Consider the following 27569-nt stretch of genomic DNA (forward strand, 5'->3'; position numbering starts at 1 on the left):
TTACTGTTGCCTAGCTTTGTTTATTGGTAAATCACTTTAGTAACCTGAATTCACAAATAAGCAGTAAATAACAAAAACTACGGATAAACACAGGTTACACATGCAAATTCCTGTTCACATATCACATGTGCAGGTACATTAAGAGCACAGTTCTAAAAGATTCTTGACAAAACCAGATCAACAGAAACAGTTTTAAAATGCAGGTATGAAAAATTACATGTGAAGAATATAAAGATACTGCTTTTTTTGATTTTTTTTTTTTTTTTTTTTTTTTTTTTTTACATTTCAGGACTCAAATGCTGCTTTTGAATATAGCAGAGGTGTACGACAGCTGCAAGATTCAAGTGAAAGCAGGAAGAGCTTGAGAAAATAATACTGGTCAGAGGAGAATGGGCATTTACTTTTCACTAAAAATACAAGGTATAGCTGAATAGGAGAGTCTATCAAGAGCTTAGGAAAAAAATCACAAAGTTGTAAAGCTGACTAATCACTAATCTTCCTATTTGCTATGTAACAACGACATTAAAAGAAACTGCAATTCAACATTTAAAAATGCAACTTACATTTAAAGACTTTTCAAAAGTGAAATGCAATGACAGCCTTACACTCCAAATTAAGTATCTGCTAGGCTCAGACTGAAATACGGAATGTTCTAGATGAAATAAAAATACAGTGTTACTTTTTATTTTTTATTGAGAATGGATAGACGAATTTTCGAAGCTTGAAAGTAGTAAATTTCACTTCAAGGAAATTTTCTTGCCATAGATGAGCTTTCCACAAGGATGCAAGATTTTTTCTTTAACAGCTCAGTGTCAAAATGAAAACTTGTTGCCATTCCCACATTAAGAACAAATTTTTTTCATTAACTTAACTGCTTATGCTTTTTGCTACAACACTGAACACATGAACAGACCTATAACACCTACTGTATCTCACTAAAACAAAAAAAAAAGAATACAGTATTTCCATCTACTACTTGTACTGCTTTTAAAAAAAGATTGACATTAAGAACAAAGCCACTGTTTTCCTTACATCCATCCTTCTTTTTACGCTTCTTTCTTTTGCCTGTAGTCTTCTGCCATTTTATCCAGAATTTTCTGTTAAAAGAAATCAACCACATTTTGGATATACTCAGAGTTTCTCACAGTCACAACATTAAGCCCATAAAGATTAACCCCATTTTCACCCTGTGAAAATCTATGAATGTTGCCTTCAAAGGTAGTAACAAACATCACTGGCACTTCTTCACAAGAAGACGTGAAGTAGAGCTCCTCTGAAGCACTAGGCTGCCATTACATCACTGAGCATACAGCTCACCAGGTACCTGAAGGGCAGCCATGCAAGCATTTACTCTGCCCTGCCGTTACGTCTTCCTGACAGGCCGGCAGGCTAAGGGAGTGCCTTGCCCACTGCATGGATTTATGACTGCAGCTGTGCCACTTACCTGCTTGACATTTGTTATCTCCTCTCTAGAGAAGGGTTATGTCAGAAATTTGAGGAATTTGGCCTCTCTTTGACTCCCAGCCAGCAAAGTGCTTTGCCATTGTAAATAAAAAGCTGCTTTTCCCTCCTCCCTCCCCAATTCTAAAAACACACCGAAATTACAAGGCACTCAAGAGCAGCTCACTTCTATTTGTGCCAGAGAAAAAGGAAATCAGGTTTCATTTAAGTATCAAAGCCAGTAAGTTGCTAACAGGTCTCAGCATCATTTGCCCCACTTCCCCATTTACATCAAGCCTTTAATGTCCCCAGATCAGGTACCTCAAATGGGAGGAAAAAAAAAAGAAAAAAAGAAAAAAAAGCTATGGGTGATGGATGAGGTGGGTTTTTCTTACTACTGGATTCTGCACGGTAATTGATTTTCTCATCTACTCCTTGATAATGTTACTTGCTTTGAGACATTTGTTTGTGCCACCTGCCTTCTAAGTGCATAGCCCTGCATTTGTTTCTGGATTGCCTAGCATTGCACAGGAAAAAGCAGACGTTTCCAGGTCTGAGATACCACCTTCTTCCTTTCTATAGAACCCATGGGCTCTGATTTCGGCTCAATAATCAACGGATATGAAATCAAATGATGTGAACACTGCATTATTAGAGCCTTGTTTAGAACTTCCCTTTCTGGGAAGTGGTATTTAGAAGCAGCTCACAATACAAAAATACAGCAGCAGCATTACCATTCATGCCATGCAATCATGTGATACCTCATCCAATTAGGAACTGTCAAACATGCTCACAAAATCAGAAGTTGCAAATATGGATTTTTAACAAAAATATTAAATTTAGCTTAAGGTCTGCTGACCAGTTAAAAATACTCTCAAAGGGCCAACTGGAGAAGATCTGAGCCACCAGTATTTACTTTGTGCCACTAACTCTAAGCCTGGCCTCTGCTCCAAGCAGAATGCCCTCTTCAATCCAAGTTTGCAAAAAAATGCTGGAGCCCATCTTTCACAGTGTGCATCCTAGGTACTTTTTTCAAAAGATGATGTTTTAGAGAAGTCTAGCTTGAGTTAGAAGTTATAGAATAAGCCAATTTCAACTGCCTGGAAGCTTTTTTTTTTTTTCTTCCTCTTCAGTCCAGTCTCATTCAGATCTATTCCCCAAGGAAAGAATCACGCCACTTAAAATGAACAAGTTTTTGCCTTACCTTCAACTTTTGATAATGAGGAAGGCTGCTGCAATGGGTCTTTTTTGCAACATCTTCATTTGTGTAGAACAGGGAACACAATTTGCAATAAAACCCTGTTTTGGGTACCACATAATTCACACCTAGAGAAGTAAACACCACAAAATAAACTAAGAGAACTACTCTACATCATTTCTTTAATGTCATTTGTCATTTCAAGCTAAATCTTAAAACCATAATCCACTTTACATTAAAAGCTGCTTTGTCTTTAGAAGACTGGTTTAGTTTAGACAAGCCAGGGGCCTACAGTAATAGCTAAATATGTGCAGACTTTTCTTTTTTTTTTCTTTTTTTTTAAATCAACCTTTCAGTTTAAGGGTCTGTTTTATTGATTCCTTCACAAGAACTAACAGCGTTCTGAGACCAATTTGTGCCTTTTGAGCAGTTAGTATGAATCTAGGCTAAGATCACTACTGTGATTTGTGCTATTAATTGAATTAGTGTTGCTAAAACATACCTTTTCCAATTTATTTTCTGCCTAAGGAAAGTGTTATGGAAAACTGAATGAAAATGAGGGGGGAAAAAAAAGAGAATACTAGAGGTAGGGGAGGAGTGAAGAAGAGAAGAATGGAGAGCCCTAAAATGAAAGGCTCAGAGGCAACACTGCCAGAAATAAAAGCCAAATGAAATGAGAAATGCTACTGCAATGTATAGAGACAGATTTGAAAAGAAATGAAAACAGCCTTACCAACAGGAACATTTGGCTGGTATGGCCCAATCCTAAATTCATCTGGAATAAGAGCTTTCTCTTGGACATTCTTTGTTTCCTGTTCTTCCTGGGTGGCCATATTTTCATGGGCATTTTTCTCAGGATCTTGAGCTGCTGTGGGATCGGAAGCTTCAACAGCTTCAGCCTTCAGATTATCTTCACTCTTGGTACCATTTTCTAACGTTTCATTTTCTTGTTCTGGCTCCTCAATCTTGTCTACTTTGATTTCTGCCAAACTATCATCATTTTTGCCAGCAGATTTTACTGCCAAACCCGACTTCCGGAGTTTCTGATGATCTGAGTCTTCCTCATCACCAACCTCATCTAGAGTGACAAAGCCTTCCATGCTCCGTGGAAAGCCACCCACGTATCGCTGTTGAGAAAATGTTTTCCTTAAGTCACCTTATTCTTAATGGCTTCCCTCAAACCATCTTAAGAAGTTCACTTGTTCAAAATGTTACTCAGACATGCAGAAGTGTAACAGGTTCTTTTAAAAGAAGTATTCCACTGCTTCCAGAGTCAAATGTTCAATTTGGAATGAATATTTTAGCATCTTGAGTGTCCAGTGTTTTATCACATCAATATGTGACCTTTGTCTTGATAATTTCATTTTGGTTTTTTAATCTGTTATTTTGAAATCCCTCTAACATGAAGTTTTTTTTAATTAAAATGATTTAATTAAAATGAATGTCATTTTGGAATGCAGTTTTTACTTGAAACAATCCCATAAGATCCTCAAATTCAAGCCTACGTGAAAGGTAGAATCTTACCAGAAATAGGTACAATAGTGTGAAAGTTCATAAAAAGAAAAACTAAGAGCCCTCCTTCAACCAGTGGAAAGCTTGGAGCTTCTCCATTGAAAACTAACAAAAAGCGTGTGGAGGTCTCTTAAAAACCAGCTTCACCAACAGACAGTGAAACTGATAGGGAGACATCAGTATTCCACATAATTAACAGCAATCATGAGTAACAGTGAGAAAAGCAGCATTAGCTTTGTATCTGTGCTCTAGGAATTTAGTTCTTCAAGGAAACAAGTTTGGGTTTCGAGGTGCCTTATCCTACATACAGCCACGGGACAAGAAATAGTCACTGCCATTCACACTGGCCACATTAACCCCAGCACTGCACAACTGCCTTCCTGACAGAAGGATTCCCCAGGACTGAAAACAATGCACGCTGAATTCATCTAAAAGCAGGGAATATGCTCTTTTTCTCCCCCTTCCTACCAAAAGGAAAAAAAAAAGCCATTCCAGTCAATAATGTTACTGAAGTTTTGCATGCATTCTGCACCCTATTCCATGTAACCAAGTATGATTAAAAAAAAAAAAAAAAAGAAAAAAAGCAGCTGGGAGGAGAAACAACTATGAGAGCAGTGATCATCTGGTGAGAAAAATTAAGTTCACAGCAAGAAGCACATGGCTTCCAAGACCTTAAAACTACAGCTGTTTTTTTTTTTCCTTTCTCAATTGAAAATGGCCTTGGCTAACCCAAATGGACTTGCCTGCCTTTGCAGCTCAGCATAATTAGCAGACACTTATACAATTCTGTTCAACTCTAAAACAGCCTCAAGTCTCAATGACCAAATATCATTGTTCTGTTCAGTGCTCAAAAGAACAACTACAGACAGGCTTGTTAGGGATAAATAGCTCCCCTAGCTTCTTAATGTTAGTGAAGAAAGGAGCAAAGATAGCTAAGAAAAACCCCAGGAAATAATATGGGTGGAAACGCACAAGTTAGTGGCTTCTATCAAAATAGAAACACTGATTTATAACTGATTTCACTTGCAAGTTGCATCCAATGGGATCTTCTTTCTTCGTAGAAGCTTTAACACCCATTTCTCTTCAAACAGGTGCGACATGCACGCATTTTAAAGACCCACAGAAAAAGATTTGGAATAGAATACTGTGGTGCACTATTCAACTTAAAGAGTTTTCTAGACTCAAGTAGCTTGCAATATGATTACCTTTTTAAGCTTTTTCTTTGTTGCTGGGTTGGCCACAACATTTCCCTCGGTTTTTACGGTCACATCATCAGCTGGGTCCTTTTTTTCTTCAGCAGTCACATCAGTTAAATTGGCAACATCTGCATCATCTCCTGCTGAGCTGCCACTTTCCAGCAGTGCTGCTGCTTCCTCCTCATCCACTAGGAGCTCGTCTTCAGACTCAAGGAGTAAACTAGGCTCATCTTGGTCTGCCTGCTCACTGCTTTTAGTGCCTGATGGCTCAGCAGCATCATCTTGCTTCTCCTCTTTTGCTTTGTCCTCTACAGTGCCACTTTCGGGTTTCTGAGTAGCATCAGTCTTAGACTTCTTATCACTTGGAGAGTCTTTGCTGTCTGGAGAATACGTTCTCTTTCTGTAAAGAAAGAACACTTGCTTATGAATCTGAATAGCATCCAGAAGCGACTAAAAAAATAGCAGGCTTAGCTCTTCTAGACAAGCTTCAGAACTGTGTTTGTTTAGTTCAGAAAATGGAAGCTTGAGGGAAACAGAATTCAAGCATGCAAGAGGCTGCTGCAAGGAGGAACTGTCCTTTCAAGACAGGACAACTGCTCACGAGTTTAAACTGCAGGAAGGCAAGGATAATTAAGGACTGCAGCAGATTTCCTGAGCAGCCTGGGGAGGCTGTGAAGTCTCTTTCATTAGAGGAAAAGGATAGGTACGATAATAACAACAGTTAATCTTTTTGTACAAACAACATGATGATCTCAGAGCTTGCCAGACTTCTTCTGTCTAATTTCTATGCTTTGGGTAGAGTATTTTCATATTTCCTTTTAAACAACATTGTGTTTTAATAATAGGTAGTTACCTAGTTTTATCCTTTTTCAGAAGTTCGACTCCCTTGTTTGGAATCTAGAATTAAAAGAAGAAAAGTCTTAAGTCACAGCAAAGTATTCTTTATAGCAATGTTGAAACATTGTTCTGTCTGGTCTGAGTTAATCTAGTCAAGCACCACCAATTAAATTAATCCATAAGTACTCCTCTACAATGCCCAGATAGCAACCAATCAATGAACTGCTAAATTGCAGTACCTCACTGATCGAGAAACCCTGTCTGTCTCCACCAAAACTCTCTAACTCAGCACAAAAACAGGGCAGTCTGCTAGAGAAAATTATGTACAACATCTTTTGCTTATGAGCTGATTCAGCATGTTGCAAGCAACAGTGCAAATCTAACCTTCTCAGCACCATTAGGAGCGGGCTATGCAGGAAGCTGAAGACTCGCATCACTTTGCTTATTTAGGGGTTACTGAATAGGAAATCCCACTCATCCTCCATGTTAATAACGCACAAGTTGATGCTCTGAGGCTAAGTGCTTGAATTCGTAACAGCACTCATTTCTGGTGCACAATCATATGCAATAGTAAGACTTCTCCATACTCCACAAGAAAGAGTCCTTATTTAAATATGCTGTTAATTAGAAACTTGATGAAGCCTTATAATACACACAGTTTCTGCCACCGAGCTTGTGATTTTAAAATCTTGGATCATTTGCAGAGAAGGATGAGAAAAAAGGAACCACATAAGACAATGTTTAAACAGAATGTTTAGTTAAGAGCTGCACAGACTACTTTAAAATATGATTTTTCATTTTTTCAATCTGAAAGGAGATCCCCTCATTCTGTCCTACACCTCAGAACACCACACTCCTGCTATGTATCATTTAAGCAGCCAGCAAACTCTATAATTCTTGAGAAACGAGGTGTCTTCTACTTCACTTTACACCTCCACTTACAATCAGAAAACAGTTTGCAACTAAAAATACAACATACCCTTAACACCAATTTCTTGTATTTTTCAGATAGATCCACTTTCACACATCTGCCTTGGAACCAAAGAGCTTTGTTGGCACAATGTTCAACCATCGCTAAAGCATCTTCTCTTGTCTCCATTTCAATGAAAGCCTGAAAAGATTAAAGTACACACCACAAATTACAAAATACATTACACTTCCACTGGCAAAGCTAGTCAACTTACAACACAGCATTTCAAAATGCTGAACCCAAACTATGAGACTTGGCTCTACCCAAGTCCTCCAAACTAGACACACATTTTAGTATTTGCTGAAGTGTCCTACATAAGCTTGCTTTTGAACTCAGTAATATCTGTCCTCTACAAAGTTTACAAATTAAATATATGCTATTTAAGCAATCTGGAAAAAAAGTCACCTTAAAGTGAAATACAAATCAACTAAGAAAGCACTTCTCTCATTTACTTGGTGCTGAAGGGCGTGGGAGTTTTGAGGTACTGAGGAAGTTGTATTTTTTTAAGAGAAGTCTGAAACAGAAAAGCAGCAGACAGTGGCCTGGAAAAAAGAAGTCTTGCTTTGTGAGGTGTTCCTCCATGAAACAAGCCTATGACACACTATGTTTGCTGAACAAGCTTCTAAAAGCACATTATCTCAGACAGAAGAGAGCTGCTTCCACACCAAACAGAGCAAGGTCCTTTTGTTTTTCCAGTGCAGTAAGGTTAGGGAGAACATCTTAGGGGTCATACAATAGATTCTACTTATTTCTGATTCCATTACATGAGTGTGGCATTCAAGAATTCATCTCTGAAAAAAATACTGTCATTTCCTATTTAACTGAAGGTAACAGAAACAACCGGGGAAGTTTAAAAATTCTTTTCAACTGTGCTAAATACTTAAAATTCTTGTGTACATGTGGAAGTCATATATATACATGCATTCAAGGTGTTTTACATACATGTGCAATACACCATCTTCTTTTGAGAGAAACACAGAACTGCTTCTACTTCAAGAACGAACACCCAAGTGAAAGAAACGTGTAATAGCAGAAGATAGGTAATCATGTTTCACAGGTACTGTTTCTTCAGTCTTAAAAAAAGTTCAAAATGCCTTGAGATACACATAACAAAAAGTCTCAATTATACTTCATAGCTAATGTCTGTTTTTACTGTGTCTCTTTTTTCCTTTTTTTAAAGCAGCTCACATTACAGTGACTTACACAGTAGGCTAAATAGCAAACCACCCACACAATTTCCGTATCTATGCTACAGAAGCAGCCTACATTTCTTCACAGTTGTGTCTCAGCTCCCATCCCCCACATGCTAAGTTCCTGCAGTCAGTTACCTGGCTCTTCATCCTCATGAGTATGTAGTTCTTAATTTTTCCATATGGTTCAGCCAGTTTGAGCACTGCGTTATCAGAGTAGCCTGAATGAGGTAAATTGCTGAGGTGAATCACACGACCAAGTTCTGGTTTTGGTGGCTCCGTTTTTTGGTCAGGTTTACTTTCAGGCTTCTAAAATTAAAGAGTGAATGAATTGTTTAAAGTAGGTACTATAAGAAGTACACTTAACACTGTACCACTTAAAGCAAGTAAGTGAATTACAGCCCTTGATGAATTTGATATAGCTGTGAAGTACATAAAGTCATAATTTAAAAGCAGTGGCCAGGTAACAACCACTGCCTCAGACTGAAATAGTGTTTAAACAAGCAGAAATATTTTACCTTTATCCTTTTGTATTTCTGTGACAGGTGGACTCTGACTGGTTTGCCAAATACCAGTGCAGGTGTTGTTGAATAGTACTCTACTGCAGCCTGAGCATCTTCAGTGGTTGACATTTCAATAAATGCCTGAAAACACAAAAACAGAGTGAGCACCGCACTTTCAAGGAATTGCTGTTTTTATTTAAGGTCTCAAGCTCTCCCTTCTTTTCTCATAAAAATGTCTGCATCAAAACCAAAAACTGCCTTTTGGCTATGACATTAACTGGCCTCTAGAACTTGGCATGAATTTCACATACTTCATGTGCATGAACACAACATTTTAGATTTGGATTCAGAACATTCAGTTGCTTCCTGCACTGTGAATAAACTACAACTGAGTTTCCAGAGAATATTAAAACACAAATTGAATTTGCAAACTGTATTTTCAAGAAAGCTAGAAATAACCAGCTAAAATGCTTCTTAACAATATTTAAGTTGAAATGCAGTACTACAGTATTTGTAAAAAGAAACACTGTAGTCACTCTTCCCCCATCAACACATCAGCTTGGTGATGTGTTACCTGGCTTAGAAGCCAAGCACATCCTTTTACCAGAATTTCAACTCAGAAGTAAGCATACCAAAGAAACCAAGCAGTTCCAACAGCACTAATAAAGGACCTAATCTTACCTCATTGATTTTGTTTAGAATCAGGTGATTTGTGATTATTCCAAACGGTTCAACAAGCTGAAGCAATTGATATCTCAAGTTCTTCCCTCTCTGGAAATCCATGATGTGAACAACTCTGCTCGTTTCCTATTGAGGACGAAGTACACACATAATACACAACACATGTACCAATTTTTCAAGGATCTGTTCTTTTTTTCATTCATTATTATTTTATAAAGTCTTAATTAGTAATCAAAACTAGACACACAGGAAATGCACAGCACCTCCCAGGATTCTCAGAGGAAGATGCCTGCTGTGACAGTTGTACAGAAAGGAGATTGCCTCTTATCTTCTTCATAAGAGAACATGCAGAGTGTATACACTTCTGAAACAAACATTTTGTAGAATATTTGGCAAGATGAAACAATCTCTTTCCAAAGCTTCAATATTTCCACACCAATAAATCTCAGTACTGTACTACTTTAAAGACATTCCATTCATTACAAAAAAAAATCCCCAAGCCAATACATTTTATTAAAGAAAAAGCGTATCTGCATACAAATACTTACATCCCTCAAAGACTTTACATTTATTTAATACTAACCACTCTGCCTTTCTGCATGTGTCTCGGTCCTTGCATGTTTCCATTTCCAGCTCCTTCAAGAAATTAAAAAAAAAAAAAAGAGCAAGCTTAGTTCAATTCACAAGGCTGCTATTAACAGCTTCCTTACAAGTTCTGGAGAGAACTTGTAACACTAAAACAGTATTACATCAAGTTTTTAAAAGCCACTGAAGTAGTATTACTAACTGATAAATTAGTATCACTAAACCTAAAAAGGCTGTTAAACTTGTATATTTCAAAAATCAAGTCTGAGATGTATGGAAAAGTTTACAATAATATTGTAATGACATTAACTATTTAAATACTCATCGTTCAAAGACTCCCTTAAAATGCCTGAGAGATTTTTTATCAGTCAGGATTAGGTAAATTAATTAGTTTTGCTTTTTACTCACTTGAGTTATTTATAAAGTAAGTAATAATGACTTCAGGTGAGAACCTGATTCTTATCTTGCCCATCTGGGAAGATAAGGCCCCCAGTCTATTTCTCAAATCCATTTCAAATTAGTTTAGGGAGAAAAGACTGAAGACATTGAATTCTTCCAAGTTTCACAAAAATCCACCAACATGTAGGTAGCTAAACAGAAGATGTGCAACAGATTGCTACACAGGAAACATGCATGCCCCCAAGTTGGCTGATTAATCCAACAGCTGAAAAAAGAAACCCATCAGTACTTAGAAGAGGGAAGAACAGTGAAAGTGTGGAAACAAAGAATTTATGGTGAGGAAAACAAGTAAAAGCATTTCAGTCCCACCCCTCAGAGAGCACTGCTCTGTTGTTCTACAACACTGAGCAGAAACCAAGAACTCAAGTCTGGTAGAAGTAAAGGGTTTATTTGTTTTTCAAAAAAAGCAACTAAAACCCCAAGCATAACACATGGGAAAGCTGGTGCTTACTGCTGTGACTGTGCACTGTCTACTACCAAAATATCTGGATATAATAAAAAGCTTCAGGAACACAAGTGATTGAAGTCCAGTAATTCATGAGAGGTAATTTTCAGAAAAGGAAATCCAGTCTGGTGTCTGCCAGCATTACCTCTTGGCCCAACAGGAGGCCCTCCCAGGTGGAATGGAGGTGGTGGGGGTCCCAGAATTCCTGGTGCAGGATTTGTAGACTGCTGCAACATAAAGGGATCACCCCTAGAAAAAGGGAAAAAGAAATTAGAACAAAAACTGTGAAGCCTTTTTCCTCCAGCCATCCAATTCCCGGCGAGTATCCAAGCACAAGTCAACTTGAGCTGCTTCTACTCGCCCAAAATGGGGAGCTGCCCATTTGAAGAAGGTAGGTTGTTTCACATTACATGTTAAAAATCCGGCTTCAAATGATAGTAATAATTTTCAAAATTACTTTAAAGCATTTAGATTAAATAGCAGCCCAAACTACACAGCTTTCATTAGAACTGTACTGCTTAAACCAGCAGAAGAATAGCATGTCCACTGTCCACCATTCATTACTTACATTCCATGTCCTGAATCACTGTCAGGGTTCCATTCTGGATATCTTAAGAAGAAAAAACGAAAAAAAAAAAAAAAAAAAAAAAAAAAAAAAGAATAAAAGTAAGAAAAAATCCAATCTCCTCTCACTACGTGGTAATTTTTATATCTATTTTCGTATAGGCTGCAATACCTTTACATATTCCATAAACTGCAGTATCTAATTTCTAGTTACAAAAGGGAGTGCTAGTCTTTATGAGAAAATTCCTACATTCAAAGTAACACGGCTGCTGATTTATATTATAATTTGCATAGAATAAACCCATTTTACAAAAAAAAAAAATCTTGGCACAAGCCTGATTAGTAGAAAATAAAGTTGCAGCAGATTCACAAGTGATAGGATGCAAACAAATGGCCTCGAGGTGCATCAGGGGAGGCCCAGACTGGGCAGGAAGACGTTCCTTGACGGAGGGGGGCTGGTGTTGGAATGGGCTGCCCAGGGACGTGCAGTCCTCAGCCTTGGAGGCATTTAGGGCAACAGCAGGATTCAGAATTTAAAAACCAGCACTCCTTTTGTGTCCCAAAATGCACTTTCAAAGTAGCGTATCTTTATTCCCTGCAACACACAGCATGTTTTTTTAAGCTTGCTCTGAGCATCACAGCTGACAGTTGGCTACTTATACTGCTCTCATGCCACAAGGATGTTTACTGTACTTCAAATTCATACATTTCAAGCAGCAGCTGACAACGTCGGCCATGAGTCGCTCCATTGATATGGTGATTCCACTCCTGCAGCAAAGTAAATAACTCAAAGTTAAAAGCCACCCAGGACAAGCTCTTTCTAACAACATAACACTGTTGTAGCATACCATCTTCTTTTCTAAACTGAAGTATCTAAGATGAACGCACAGATATCAAAATACTTTTTAGAGTCCTGAAGGCACGCTGAAACTGGACCTACTTCTCAACCCCTACTTTGGGTGGAAAGGTATCTGATGAAAGATGCCTTTGGGCTTCATCCTGCCTCCAACATGCGAAGCCTGCAGGCTGCCTGCCACAGCTCACACGTGTATTGCTGACGTTCCAACTTGCACAAGTGCTGAGATTTTTAATTTTTTAATTTTAATTTTTTTTTTTTTTAGAATTTTAGAATTTCCTCTGCTCTCTGCTTCATTCCTCGGATTATCAAAGATGAATGTGGACTACAGACTCAAGTTTCCAAAGCCAAGAAAGAGCCAAGAAACTGCAAGGAATTCAGAAAGGAAAGACTAAAAGAAACAAAAGTGCATAGCTAGGACAAACTACAACTACACATGTGAAATATAAAAATTTAAGAGCATTTGAGGGGAATAGTCGAGAAAAATGGGATCTAATCAAGATGGTAGAAAGGAGGAATAATAGAACTACATCAAATTACTTCAGTATCACAGTGAAGTTCTTAGTGGAAATATCCATCACGTACAGAGCAAGAGGTGGCAGAGGTCAGCAGCACAAAGGGTAACACACCATGCAATTGCTGAAGCTACTAGAGAAGGGCCAGCATCTCGGCCACGTGCAGGAGCTGTACCCTCCAGGCTACCTGAGCTCTTCTCCTCTTACTGCTGTTTTTATACTAGCTCCAGGCTTTCCAGCCTCTCTGCTTCTGGCCTTAACACGAGAAAGGAACGAGGCCTTCTGCTTCCCTGCATCTTATACCTGTTACGACAGGAGTTCACCTCCCTGCTTTTTGTTATGTCAGAGAAGGCACAGGGACTGTTAGGTACAGAGCCTGACCGGCAGATCCCAGTGTTCTTACACACGCCGGCTGTACTCAGTGACAGCACTGAAGTGTCACTGCACACAGATGGCTGTGTAACACCCTGGGCTTACTTCCACTCTGCTGCTGTTCAGTAAGCCAGCGACCAGCAGCAGGCGGATGGGACAGGACAGCTTTATGACCACAGGGAGAGTAATTACATCTTTTGGGGGGCAGTTTCATCAGCTGTGTTTTCGGATGCAAATACATATACTGCATTGGCCCATTTTATACATCTTTTATTTTAGGTAAAGGATGTCCCAGGCCTTGCCCTTCCCTGCTTTGTTCAGTTCCACACTACAGCCATCCTCCCTGGCGGGGCTTCTGTTCTGCGTGCCCTGAGTGCCCACCTTGTGCTCCCCACCAGGAGAACAAACTGCATCCCACGTCTCCTGTAAGTCCCAGCATTAAGCTACACTGTGCTATTACACTCCATGACACACAGAAGAGAACATGGAGCAGGATGAATTTATTTTTAAAAACAAGGTGGAAAATGAGCACTTCTTGTTAACCACACAAGATGTAGGCTCTGCAACTATGGATTAGCAAATATGCTTGCAATTAGGATGCAAACGGAAGACTCAAAGCCCACGAGCAAGCCCTCTATCTGTGAAACTCGGTACTTTAAAGCAAATGTTCTTCAGTTTTAAAGCCAGTAACAAGTTTTAGTGCTGTAATACACAAAGCAGCCCTTCTAGCACTAACAGCCCCCTAAATTCAGCTGCACTACATGTGAAGCCTCAGTGGCTGGCTCCGCAAGTATAACACACCTCTGGAGCTGCCTTAACACGTACTTGGAGATTATTATAAACTGAAATTGAAGTTATCTGCAAACCAGGGCCAAAGTTCGCGGATCTGATTCTCATACTTCAAACACTTTTTTCAATTGGCAAAGAAAACAATAAGCAGAGGAGAGATCTGATGTATAAACTGGGTTTTTTTTTCCCCCGGGGAAACTTTCCAGAACAACAACGGCTCATCCATGCCATTAAGTCCATTTTAAGCAGAGTTCTGAATCTACTCATTGCTTTGCTCCCTTCCTGTACCTGCTCTGAGGTGCCACCTGTCTGAGGTTGCAGGGCCCTGGATATTTGCAGACACTAATTAATTCTGGGCATTTGTGTTAAGCTAAAGAAATTCTCAATCGAGTTTATTAAAATGGAGATTACTTTTGCTTCAATTGATGCCAGCAAGAGGACACGCTGTTCTCTAGAAAAGCAGGCCAGACTTAAGCACCTAATTTTAGATACTGCCTTATTAGGGACACAGCCGTGTTTGCCCTTTGAGATATATCACAGTTTCAAGTGTTTAACCTCCAAACTAATCTGCTGGTACTGCACCAGGCTCTTTGTTTGCAGGGAAAGCAGTCGCTAAGCTTCAACACCTCATTCCTTGACAAAGGGATCAAGATGGACTGAAAAGCTGGGCTAAACTTCATTCCTAATTAGCCAAAACAGGCTGGATCAGAGTCTGTATGCAGCAGTTAATGAAGCAGGTGGTAACATCACTAGAAGAGCAAAGAGAGGACTAGCTGTCTGCTTCCTTGGGCTAAAACAGATACACTGCATTATCATATGCTTTTTCTTGTTTTATATTCCATAGTATTTTTATTTGGGGCTGGGAAAGTGAGATTTTGATGTTATTATAATGAGCTTCTATTGTCCTAGCTAAGAAAAGCATTCCCTTTCTGCTTTCCATACATTCTGGTTCAAATCAAATTACTTCAAACGTTAAGTTCTTGATTTAATTTTGTGGGAGGTACAGAATAGGAAACTCTGTAACTGTTAGATATGCAAAGTGGAGGAAAAAAGGAGAGAAAGAGAACAATTCTTGCCATAACATGATTTCCGAAACAGAAACAAAACCCAAACTCGGGTCATAAGAAACAGAAGATCCAATCTCAAATATTTTCTGGTGTTCTCAGCAGCTTAAGGCAAACGTGTTACTAAAAAAGATGGGTTTGTGTGTCGTGAAGGAGTCAGTCACTTAAGTTATGCTGTCAAAAGAATTTGGTATTTCTTCTGCTTGGAAAGATACTTTAGGTTGGACAGCCTTTAATTAAACAGACCTTCAAACCAAAGCAAACGATGAATAAACTAAAGCTAAAAAGAACCCTACTTACAGGAGTACTGCTGCCATCTCCAAGGGCCTCAGAAGTTTATGTTCTCAATCTAACTAAATGAAGTCTCTTATACAAAAGTGAGTGTGGCATTTCAGCTGTTCATATTTAAACCTTTTACAAAAACGAATGTCTTGAAAGTACGGAGACGAGAAACCCAGACTGCTGTGATTAATTTATATAAAGTAATTAAAGCAAAACAAGTGTGTAAAGTGTCAGATCAACTGGAGTAGGACAGCACGTGCTCTAATGTGTGTTGATCAGCTCCTGGTGGGGACAACTCACGTTTCAACAAGATGGGATGCATAGAAGCAGCACTTTTGAGAGGTAACTGTAAAGAAACGGTTAGTAACAGTAATTCCACATGGTACCAATTTCACACCCGTGGCACGTACTGCCTTTTCAATTGAAGGCTAATAAGCCACTAATTGTGACAAGAGGGGCACTGCGTTTGCCAATTAGCCAATTAAATTGCCTAGTAGCCTGCAAATCAGCAAGATGAGTCAAATTGGAAAAGCTGAAAGTGAGAAGGCTCTGAAAATACCGTCTGAATAACCAGGCCGTTCTGAGCAAAGTGCTACCGCTGCAGAGAGCTGAACCACTGGCGGACAAACTGAGAGGGAAGCCTCAGCGGGACTGAACGGACCCGAAGACCCAACTCTACCTGCCAGCCAAGTAAAGAACACTACCAGGAACACAGAGCAGATACTGCAGCAGCAGGCTGATTGCTCGGAGAGTCTACAGGGATAGATGCAACATGGGACAATAAAAAGTGAGTTTGAAGTGTCTAAGAAAGTTGTGAAAAAGGAGAAAAATGACGACAAATTTCAGCCATAGTATGAGATAGAGTGTTAAAGTGAAATTAAAAAGGCAAGAATGAGCTCATCTAAAACGTGATTTATTTTTACTTATTTATTTTTAAACTTTTGCAAACAGGTTCCAGGGCTCTACATTAACTCTTTCCCTTTGGACAGGGAAAAAGCAGAACTGTGCAAGAACGCATCTTAACTACATATAAATCGGCAATCAAGATAGATGTGGAGGAGAGCTGGAACTAGCTTCCTGAAGGGCACAGTAGATACACTGCAAAAAAACCCAAACCAACAAAAAACCCACCAAAAAACTGCTTAAATGCCAGATGTTTGTGGTTAAGAGAACATGTAGATGTAAAATACAAATAAGATATCCCAGTAGATGATAGCTGTTTGACTGGAAGTTAAGCAATCTGGGCAAACAAAATACATTAATGTAAAGCCCTGGTTTACAACGTTTGTTAACAATTACTTGCAAATAAACCAAGTGCCTTTCTCACTCTCAAACCAACTTTCAGATCATTTCAAAAGCAACCAGGCTATAGAAATAATTAAAGAAATAGGTAAAAACAGAACAGGTACTACAACGTAAAGGAAAATAGAAGTATCTGGTGCATAACTCACCTTATTAGAATGAACTGGCATATCACATATAGAGCACAGATGGGGATAACCCTTCGGTAAGAATCCATGGAAGTCTTCAATATTGCTATTTGGAGGAGCACCTCTCTTTTTCTCAAAGAGAGATCTCTCGGGACCAGGGCCACGACCCATTCTGTCATACTCACTGTCAAATTTATGATAGTTATGCGAAGTCTCACCATAGAAAGATTCATCCCTACACCTTTCTCCATCTCTCAATCTGTCATCTTCATAATCCATTCTGTCATAATAACCAGATTCTTGAGAACGACTTCCATGGTCATAGTCAACTACCGGGTTGAGACTAGGACCACGATCATCAAAGCTATCTCTTCTAAAATGCCTTTTTTCTTCCCAATCATCCCTAGGTACTCTGTACGGTGGTTCCCGTGTGGATGATCTGCCATCTCTACCATAACCTTCTTCAGCTCTCCTCCTTTTAAGTTGTAGAAGGATCTGAGGCAAGTTTTCAGGAGTGATCTTGTCCTCGGGATAGCGACTCAGTTCATCTAAGTCTCTAGCAGACAGACCAAAGCTGGCCAAAATGTTAGTGGCCTGGTCTGCATCTCCACGGTGCTGAGAAGACAAAGGGAGCGGACCTCTACTTCCAATGTTAAATATAGACTGCAAATTATGGGAAGAGGTACTACCAGAAGACAGTGCACTATGAGATCCTTGTTGGTTCAATGAAGAACTCATTCCAAGATTCATTAAGCTAGCAAGGCGTGCAGTACCCTGGTTCATCCTTCCAAGAGATGCTGGCATATTTAAAGACTGGGTAGCAGCAGCAAGAAGGCCTATTCCTGCAGAGAGCTCACGCCCATGACCTTGTGAATCCCTACTCAGAGATGACTGCTGGAATGACTTGGACATTGTAGAGCTATAGCTTGTCTACTTTACGGATCAAAATCTTTGTTTGTTTGTTTGGTTTGGTTTAAGATGGCTGAAAAGAAAGCTCGCACTACAAAGCTAGGCAAACTTCACTTCGAAAGCGGTAACGCCAAGAAAGAGGATCAATAATGACTGCAGATCTTCTTCAAGCTGAGAAACACCAGACAATTCTGTAGAAAAACAAGCAGTTTTAGTCATAAATCCCTTTAAACAGATGCAGTTTTAAACTTATGCATCATGTTGATCTAAAACATTAAAGATCTCAATCTTATAAGGCTTTCATCATATAATAAAACAGATACAAGAAGTACCCAGAACCTACAAATATTGTTTCAGATAAAAATACAGCAGTATTTCCTATACATACTACCACTCTTCTACAAAACAAACAAACAAAAAAAATAAACAAACTACTTTCATACTGAAGACAAGTGAATTTCAGAAGTTTGGGATGTCTAAAAGCATCTAAAGCTTACTAGCATATAAGCCCTGACCTCTGTTTTATGGCTTTCTTTATAACCTGCAGTGCTGCACTACACTCTGTGAGAAGACCATAAAAAAACCTTCAGTGCCCAGAATCAGAGATGACTTTGGCATATAACACACACTTGAAAATGAAACCTATACCACCACAGGATAGGACGAAAGGAAGTTAAAAGCAATTGAAGTTTGGGTAACAAGTTTCTGCTGTAAGATCTGGTAAACAAGACCAACCACAATATTTCAATCTTTATGCAGTTAAAAATCAAATTACCGATGTGAAGATAGATGTGAATAAGAAAAACAAGTTTCAAATTTTTCAGGAAGTAAATAAGACCTCTTGCTCAAATTGCAGTTATACGGATAGCAGCACACAGGAAGCGAATCTTTACTGTTATACTGCAGCTGTGACATCAGCCCGTACCTTCAGACCTCAAGCTAAACAAGGTCAGGCTTATTTCTGGGCTGGGAGCCCAAGGGAAACCTGCAGGAAGAGACCTGGGAGTCAGTAGATGGCACTGGGCCCCATGCAGCCCCGCAGGCAGTGGCAGCTGTGGCTCTTGTTGCTGTGCTGCTCTGCTTCGCTCCCGGCACTTCTGGTACCGTGACACACGTGGCAGTTAAAGATCCTAGCCAGCACTCAGGAGATGTTTATCCACCCAGTGTCCTCACTCAGACATCCCAACCTAGCGCTCAAATGCCTGATTTAACCGCATTTATTCCAAGTTTGTAGCAGTATATTTTATAGGCTAATGGTTGTACGTCAGAAATTTGTTTTAATGCAGAGCAGGAATAAGCTGCGATACTTTACTTCCTTCCCTCCCATAGTCCTTCAGCCCTGGGACACAGACACAAAATACAAAGCAATCTGACACACATGAAACCATTCCATGAGGGACATGTTGTTCTTGTACCCCTGATGCAATAAAGTCCTTCCAAATCTCCGCAGACATGTTTTGCTTTTGCACTGCTCCTCAGTTCCTTATGGCTTAAAGAAGAAACAGGCAGAAATCACACAGCTCCAAACAAAACCAGCTCCTAAGAGCAGGCACTTTAGGGAGGAATGGAAAGGGTAAAACAAAAGCAAGGATTTTTCCTTGAAGAGTCCAGTTGTGCAGAAGGCAATTTCTCTTGTACTGGAAACAAGGAAAAAGGTCAAGGTTACGTGTGCGCCTCTAGCCCAGCTGCCTGCTCAATTCAGAGCCCTGTTCCAGCACTGCATAAAGCTTTTCCACTTTGTTTTCATTCCGCTGCAAAGCACCTCCCATTTCCTTCTCATATTACACACAAAAGTAGCACTGTTACGAAATTACACTTCCATGGAGAAAAATAATGACTACTGCAAGAGAAACAGCACCCGCAACCTAGCCAGAATTCCATCCCTGAAAATGTCTGCCTTACTCAATTTTCTGTACATTTTGTTGTTGGTACCTTTAAACCTATATTTCACATGTGGGTATAAAACCCACATATTTTGGAGTTACCTCCTAGCAAGTTTAATTGTGCAGCATTTGGTTAAGACTGAGATTGAGAAACATGGGATGAAAAGAAGTTCTGAAGTATCTGAGGCAGAAGACACAAAAGCACTGCAGAGAGCTGCAGAGGGAAACGGCGAAACGAGAACAGGGGAGGCAGAGGCAAACGCTGAGCAGGCATCCAGGACAGCTGAACATCCTGAGGACTAACAAACAGCATTTCAGGACTGCTATAAAAACCAAGAGTTAATTCAAACGAGAGAAGACAGTCATATCCATCCAGCATCACGTGTTGTCTTACATACAGCTGGTACTCTTCACACAGCTCCACAGTCCTTACTCCATCTCTACGCAAAACTTCCTCCTCTTTCTTTCATGCACTCACAGAATGGTGTGAAACCAAACTTAACAGCCTCTTCATCAAGCCAGGTGTTGCAGAGCTTTACAAAGCAGACCGTCACAGCGAGGCAGCAGGGCAGCCCTGTGGCCAGGCACGGCGTGTCCTGCTGGTAAAGGACTGCACAAGTCAGGATTTTGCTCTATCAGGAAAGTTCTCTGCTTTCCAAAACAACCCTTTCTCTTTGAACAGATGCTCGTTAATCCTCTTGTCACAATTTTCAATTGGCAGCTCATTGTCCACTGCTTTGCAGAGATTACCAGAGAACAAAACCTAACAGCCCAGCCTAGCACCGAACTGGGCTGCAGAGCCTGATTAGATGCAGGGCTGCGACCACACGGAGCTGCACAACCTCACCTGCACAACCTCACCGTGCTGCTGCAAAGCCCCGCAGAAGAAAGAAGCAAGCAGGAGAAAAATAAAAACAGGAAAATGGGGGGGACAACGAGACAAAGAAACAGAGGCAGGCAGTCTTATGGAAAAGCACGAAGGAGAACACAAGGACACCTGTGTGCTGGTGACCGATTCTGGTGTCAGCAAGCCGAGAGCTGGAGTTAGGGAAACTTCATCTGAGTCATTTACCCAGGGTTAAACATCTGTGACATAACTCCCTGTTCTGTCACATCCCCCTTCAGCTGCTGTGCTCCACTCACAACCATCCCCACTCTCTCGGATCGGAAGTAGGAAACAAATGAAGGCAGAGGAGAGGGCTAAAAATCAGACTGAAGAACTTTAACTCCCACGTGGTCAGGTTTGTGCACCGATTGCTTAGGAAGGATCTCACATCAGCATCCAGCAGAGAGAAGCTCCCAGCAGCCGAGGTCTGCTGGCTTTTAAGCAAGGGTGCCATCAACTGAGTCCCAGCAACAAGATGAGTGCGGCTGAACAGAGCCATCTCAAGATCCAGATACGATTTAGCTCAGCTGAAAGTATTACACTAATTGCTCTTCACGTAATTTCAGCTACAACAGGAACAGACAGGCTTTCAGACATACATTTTTAAGATCTGTGGTCAGAAATTTGGACATAGCGAGATTTGAAAATATGAAGCTACCCTGAAATAAGTTTAAAGCCAAAGCGTTAACAGATTTCCAGACAAATGTGGACAATGATAAAACTGTACCTGAAAGTTGCACAAGAGCTTTCTGTAAAGGCAGACAACAAAAGCAAGGGATTTGAATCCTACAGATACACAGCTGCCAAATGGAGGCCCAGGTAAGGCCTAAGGCTGATTTCTCAAACACTACGGAATGACTTTGTTTTTTATGGCAAACTGATTACTCCCAATAGAACTAATTGAGTTCTGGTTCCACATAAATTACTTTTGTTTCTCACAAAGTTTGGGCCCCAGGTTCTCACACTGGCCATCTTAAATGACCACCTCCTCCTATTCCTTCCACCACCCCGTTCCTTCACTATGTGTGTACACATTCATCCTGAACTCCTTAATTTCTAACAACACATCTTTTACCCATTTTTCTTCCACTACTTATAGAAAAGTCTCAAAAATGAGAAATGGCGTTGACTTTCTATTCAGTTTCACTTTCACTTAAAAAAAAAAACAAGGTTTGATTAAATTCAGTGTGTTTTGAGTAAATCCACCTACAGTACAGTCATGAAGTAATTCAGAAGCTGAAAAAGACATCCTCAGTTCGCAGCAATAAGACTTTTGAAGAACGTGCAGCTTCGAAATGAAAGTCTCAAATAAAGTTTCCCCTCTGAAATCCTCACTATTCAGACCAAGAGGTGCAGATTTTTCCTCTCCTGGAGGTGTTACTCACAGTGCAGCCATTTGTTTTGCAACAACTTCCTCCACCATGGGAGAAGCCGCAGGTTTCTCAGCAAACCATTCACAACACGAAGGCACAAAGGTTATCTACAGGAGATCTGGAAGTTACAGATTTAGACTGAAAGCTGCCCATGTTGCTCTGTGATATAGCAGTAGTGAACACAAGGACCTGCAAGGAAATTGGACGCAGATGTTTTCCGGCTGCTGAACCACCAAAGCACTGATCCCAAGCCGACAGGAATCATTTCAGCTCGGACAATAAAAGGCCACCATTTTTCCAAAGGTAAAGGAGGAAGATCAAAATGCCCAGCAGCTTCACATGCAGAACACAGAGATTATCACCCATTTCAGGTATCAGCATCCAGAGTACTGCAGCAAGGACACAGCGTTTTATGCTGAAGTGATCTTCAAAGGTTATGACCTTGAAAGAGTTCAGCAGCACGAGTTCCATGGCAGCACGCACTGTGCTGGGCAGCTCAGCCAGCCCTTACGGCCTTGTGGAACAACTGAAACTGCCCTGATCCTTAGGACTACTTTCAGCTTCATCTCAGTGAGTTGCCGGATCAGAGGAGCAGGTGGTAATCTGAGATCTGAACTTACTGTAACAGAAGACTGCTTCAGAACAGAGAAATTACACATGAAAAGACGTGTTTCTAAGAGGGAAATTAACTGCTTTAGCAGTTAAGACATCCTAAAGAACTGACCCGGTTTCTAACACTTGAGTGCACAACAGAGCACTGTAACAATAAGATGCTGAGCTCCTATTTCTGCTCACTACACAATTCCATCAACTCAAGCACCCCTTTCTGTATAAAGCTGCAGAGTGCACTTACTCCCTTACACAAACAACAGAAGCAAACAAAGACCTCTGGAACGCCACAGGAAGAGTAAAGGAAGAAGTGTATCTTAAGAAACAGAAATACAAGCGGCCAAAAGACACAGAATAAAAGCCACCATGTGCACTGACCGCTCCACGAACAGGCCGTTACCTCTACAGCTGCCATGCACTCCTTCCTGCTCCTGCAGCAATCGGTGACTATCAGCAGCAGCAGCACTACACACAGGTATGGCCTCCAGCACTGCCTCACCAAGCTGTGCCAGCAGTGGAGCTCTGCAGAACAGAACCATCTAGGATCCCAGGCTGGACACTCCGGTATCAATGACCACATGCCCACGCTCGTGTCAAAGGAGGCGGTTCCTTTCATTCTCAGCAGTTTTGCAGATAAACACTCTCACAGGCAAGGCACATACTGTCACCATTTTCTCAAAGTAGGCAGATCAAACCAGAGAACAAGAACAGCATTCTAACAGAGAACTAATTATCTTTTTTTTTTTTTTTTTAACTTCTGTATTTTGTTCTGTTAAGCAATTATAAAGCCTTCTGACTAATCAACGAGTGAAAGTCTGCCTGCAGGCATTTCAAGAACTGGGATAAAAGAGCATTCTTTCCCAAGCAGAACTGTGCTCCTGATGGCAGAGATGCATTCTAGCTGCAGGCGTGCCCAAAGGAAAACCTTCCTGTTCGAGTTCTGGCTGCACAACACAGCACGGAGAGCCCTGCACAGTGTGTTAGCTGAGAAATACAGTGGGGGATTTGGTATTAAGACTGAGAGCACTGAGAAAAAATGCAAGCAGCAAAGAGGCTGCACCAATATGTTCATAAGTTAAGAGGCTGAAATAAAATCACTTCTCTGCAGCTTTGCTTACAACAGCTACCTTAGGGCTGCCCCAGCGTTCAGCTCGGTGTGTGTGCATGGCAGCGAAGGGCTGCGTGCAATATTTGCTCATTTCTCACTGAATTCATGAGCATTTTTATGGGCACGCACAAACACCGGGGATTGAAGTTTTCAGAACACAGAAACTTCAGAGAGCTTCTCAAAACAGGCTCACAGCACTGCAACCAACATCAGAACCATAAGCAAGAGATCTTTCCTCTGAAAAAGAAGATATTTGCACTCTGAGTTCATCTCCTTGCCCAGCACAGGACAAAGGGCAGGGATACTGAGCACACACAGGTCTCGGTTAGAATCACAGAACCACCAAGGTTGGAAAAGACCTAGAGGATCATCCAGTGCAACCATCCACCTGTCACCAATAGTTCTCAGTAAACCACATCCCTCAACACAATGCCTAAATGTTCCTCGCACACCTCCAGGGTCAGCTCCAGTTGCCAGCATCCTCGCTCACATCCCGTTATTCCATATCATTCACTCACAAATCACTTCCTGCATCTCCGAATACAATTCTAAGACAAAAGTTCATTAGCTTCAGAACTGAAAACGTTAACATACGGTTTGCTACGTTCCGAAGAGAAGATGCTTGGGTATATTACAACTTTTAACACATTGTGCTCCAAGGTTCACAGGGATCGAGCAGTACTCTCAGCAGTGCAAAAGTCTGCCACCGTGCTCGCAAGGCACAGAGCTGCGGGGAGCTCACAGTGTCCAAAAGGAGCAGCTCTGTGCCCATTGGGGTTGGGGAAGCAGCGCACCCCCCCACCCACACCCCGAAGAACTGGGAGATGGATGGAAAGAAGAGCCCTGTTGGGTGGCTGAGAACAGCACCGGATGATCATCCCAAAGGGACCGAAAGGAAAACGGCCACAGACTTCGGATGGATTTTTCAGCTTCCACTCCGCAGCACAAAGGCTCCGTCGGAGCAGCGCGGCAGCCGAGGCTCACAGCCGGTTCTGACGTTTTATTTTAAACACGCTGCGTGCGCACAGCGCGCTATGAGCGCGGCACCGCCGCGGCGGCTCGTAACCGCAGCGCCAATTACACGAAAGTGAAACTGAATAGAAAGAGCGCTTCCTCCGCCAGCCTCCTACGGCCTCGCGCGTTGACTAGCTCCGGATGAACCGGCCGTTGGGGCACGGGACGCCCGGCCGCTCGCGCAGCAGCCGGCAGCGCCGTGCCGGCGGGAGGCGGCGCTCCGAGGGCCGCGGCTTTGTTCGGCCTGGCGCTGCCGCCGGGCGGGGGCGCTGCGGGAGGCCCCGAGGGGCGGGGGGCGCGCGTGCGCGCAGCGCCTCACGCAGCGGCCTCGCTTCGGGCCCGCTCCCCTCCCCCGCCGCGGCTCCTAACGGTCCTTCCCGCTCTCTCCTTCCCCCTTTCCCTCCCTCAGAGCGGCGGCCGCGGCCCGGCACGCGGCGGCACCGCTCCTACCTGCGGGCCGCGGCGGCGCCTCCCGTTCGCCGCCGCGCCGGCGGCGAGTGGAGGGACGGGAGGAGGGACGGAGAGAAGCGGCCGCGCGTCCCGCCGCGCCCGCGAGAGCCCCGCCCGCCGCCCCCCGCTCACGTGCCCGGCGGCCGCCCCGCCGCTCCGCTCCGCTCGCCGGCGCCGGCCGCCCCGCTCTGCCTGTGGGGATGTGGCCGGGCTGAGGGAGGCGCCGCCGGCCCGGGTCTCGCGAGAGGCGGAGGCCGCTCACCGAGCTCTCGCGAGAGCGCCGCCGCTCCGCCGGTCCTCGCCTCATGGCCGCGCGCTGCCGCCGGGGCGGGGCTTGGCCACGCGCCTCTCCGCCCCCCGGCCGCGGGGCTGCGGGTTCGCGCCCGCCCTCCGCCTCCCTCGGCCCCGCGCGCCGCCGTTACCTGCCCCGGGCCGCGGCCGCCCATAGTCCCGCCGCTCCTAGGCCGGGCGCCCGGCGGGACGGAGCCGTTACCTGCGCGGAGGCGTCTGTCAGCACGGGCTCCGGGCCCCGCTGGGCGCGTTAGAACGTTCTGGCAAAGGGAAAAAAAAAGAAAAAAAAAAAAAAAAAAAAAGCACCACAAACCGGCGGCGCGGCCTCCCTCGGCACGGCCACAGCGCCACCTCGCGCCACAGCAGGGAAGCGCACCGCTCGCTCCTGCCCTCCGCCGGCATCAGCGCCGAAACGACGGAATATTTATCATTTAAAGTCCTTCGGCGGTCAGAGCGTTTCCAGCCTCGTTTCGTGGCCGTGTAATCCACGTCTCCATCGGCCGGGAAGCTGCGTTGTGGGAGCCCACAGCTCCCGGGGAAAGGCGTCTCTCCCGGGAGCACCCCGGGCCGGACTGATCCTGACTTCATTTCTGCCCCACGGGTTTTACCTCCATCCCCTGTGCTGAGCCGAGCTCTGCAGGGCACCCCAAGCACTGCTGCCAGCAGCGGGAGAGCTTCGGGGTCACACCAAGGAACCATCTCTGCCCCTCCTACTCTTTCTTGTGTCAGAGTGCAGCCGGCCCTCAAAGCCTCAGCTCAGCCCAGAGATGAATCCATCAGAGTTTTTTCAAGGAAAGAAGTCAGTTGGCACGTGTTTATTGTCCACATAGCCCATGCTTTCCTGTGGCTGAGAGCAGATATTCCTATTTCCTGCCAAGTTCCAGAAATACAGCAGGAGAGATCTCTGACCCAGCATGTCTGTTTCTTGGCAGGTTAAAAGCCTTAGCCATGAGAACACAAGCCCCTGTCCCTCCTGAGGGCAGCACTCAGCACCGTGTGCCCAAGGAAACAGCACCAGGTGTTTGGGAAAGGGGCAGGCTCACATCACTGCTTCTCGTTTTATTTGTACACAGATGCACATCAGCTACAGCAACATCTATATGTTATTTGTAACATAACGTGACTCAAAACCACGGAACAACTTGGAAAACTCTGCCCTGAAAAGCTGCTCATCCTGCAGCATTACATTACACAAAACATGGGGCTCTGCTCACCACGCTGCATTGAGATGGGTCAGGCACTATGGTGGGAGTGATACTCCCCCTCCCCCCCCCCTCAGTTACCCACTTTTGAGTTAAGCAGCATCTTCCTCCGGACCTGCAACAGTGCAGGAGGAGAGGAGGCAAGCCGTGGCACAGACCTCCCTGCAGAAGCAGTGAAGGGAAGTGTGCACACACGGCAGGGACAGGGTGCTGCGTTACCTCCCTGCCCCTCTCGGCTGCATTCAACACCACAAATCCTCCCAATCCGACAGCCGAACCACACAACAGAAACAACAGTGACCACGTTTAAGTAAGTTTAATAGGCCAAAGAAAACCATACGATTTTGAATAAGCAGCGAGCTTGGCTTAACCACCAACCGACTGTGAAATTCTTATTATACCTCACACGCAGCGCCCTTCGCTACTTCCATCTGCTGAGGCCGGATCCTGAAACCATGGCTCCTCTGGGAGCAGCGTGGCTTCTCAACTTCCTCCACGCAAACCCTTCCACGTGGGACCGTCACAGCAGCACCGACAGCTTCTTTTGTGCCTTCGGACAGCCCGCAGGAACGCGCAAATCCACGTGCCTGCAATTTAAGCACACACAGAAGAGTTAACACGAGTCGTACCAGCCCTTCCTTACTGCTTTCATCCCCCGGCCTCCGTTTTCATTCGAAAGACGCAGCATTAAATGAGGCGCTCCACGGAGAGCCGAACCGAGGCTGTCCGCATCCCATCTAGGAGCGGCTCCACCCGTCGGAGCTCCCCACTCTCGGCACGCGGAGGCTGCCGATCCCCGGCGCCCCGAGGCCAGAACGGCACGGGTGCCGGGGCTGCGCGGCAGCGCGCTGCTCTGCCAGCGGCATAACACCGCCCGCGCACGGCAGCGGGGGAGGCTGACTACCGCTGGGCGCAGCGCGGCGCTGCGGGACACGCGCGGAACGCAGCCCGCAGCC

At 43.3% G+C, this 27569-nt stretch overlaps 1 protein-coding gene across 9 annotated transcripts; it reads right to left on the minus strand.

Moving 5' to 3' along the window:
* Nucleotides 1-27569, minus strand: MATR3 (matrin 3). Of its 9 annotated transcripts, none has more exons than XM_085236887.1 (15): nucleotides 25543-25653; nucleotides 16910-17988; nucleotides 12287-12348; nucleotides 11585-11626; nucleotides 11162-11265; nucleotides 10111-10163; nucleotides 9528-9653; nucleotides 8862-8987; nucleotides 8482-8652; nucleotides 7163-7294; nucleotides 6200-6243; nucleotides 5356-5746; nucleotides 3372-3765; nucleotides 2645-2766; nucleotides 1-1097 (listed from the first exon to the last, which is right to left on the minus strand). In XM_085236887.1, the coding sequence occupies exons 2-15, from the start codon at nucleotides 17798-17800 to the stop codon at nucleotides 1047-1049; spliced, it is 2709 nt and encodes a 902-aa protein (XP_085093013.1). In that variant the 5' UTR covers nucleotides 17801-17988; nucleotides 25543-25653; the 3' UTR covers nucleotides 1-1046. The 9 variants fall into 9 exon arrangements, with proteins under 9 accessions (XP_085093013.1, XP_085093014.1, XP_085093010.1 ...); XM_085236888.1 differs by having other exon boundaries at nucleotides 25614-25634; XM_085236884.1 differs by lacking the exon at nucleotides 25543-25653 and adding an exon at nucleotides 25257-25396.

The sequence above is a fragment of the Meleagris gallopavo genome, chromosome 15, assembly GCF_905368555.1.
Source record: "Meleagris gallopavo chromosome 15, MGAL_WU_HG_1.1, whole genome shotgun sequence".
NCBI classification, from domain to species: domain Eukaryota; kingdom Metazoa; phylum Chordata; class Aves; order Galliformes; family Phasianidae; genus Meleagris; species Meleagris gallopavo.

What these genes read in the sequence shown, in the direction of transcription:
- MATR3 (XM_085236887.1), bottom strand. Translation starts at nt 17,800, where the DNA reads ATGTCCAAGTCATTCCAGCAGTCATCTCTGAGTAGGGATTCACAAGGT. An exon ending in AGTGATTCAGGACATGGAAT is followed by an intron (nt 11,266 to 11,584) that starts GTAAGTAATGAA and finishes CCCTTTTTCTAG; the next exon opens with GGGTGATCCCTTTATGTTGC. An exon ending in CAAAGAAAAAGCTTAAAAAG is followed by an intron (nt 3,766 to 5,355) that starts GTAATCATATTG and finishes TTTTCTCAACAG; the next exon opens with CGATACGTGGGTGGCTTTCC.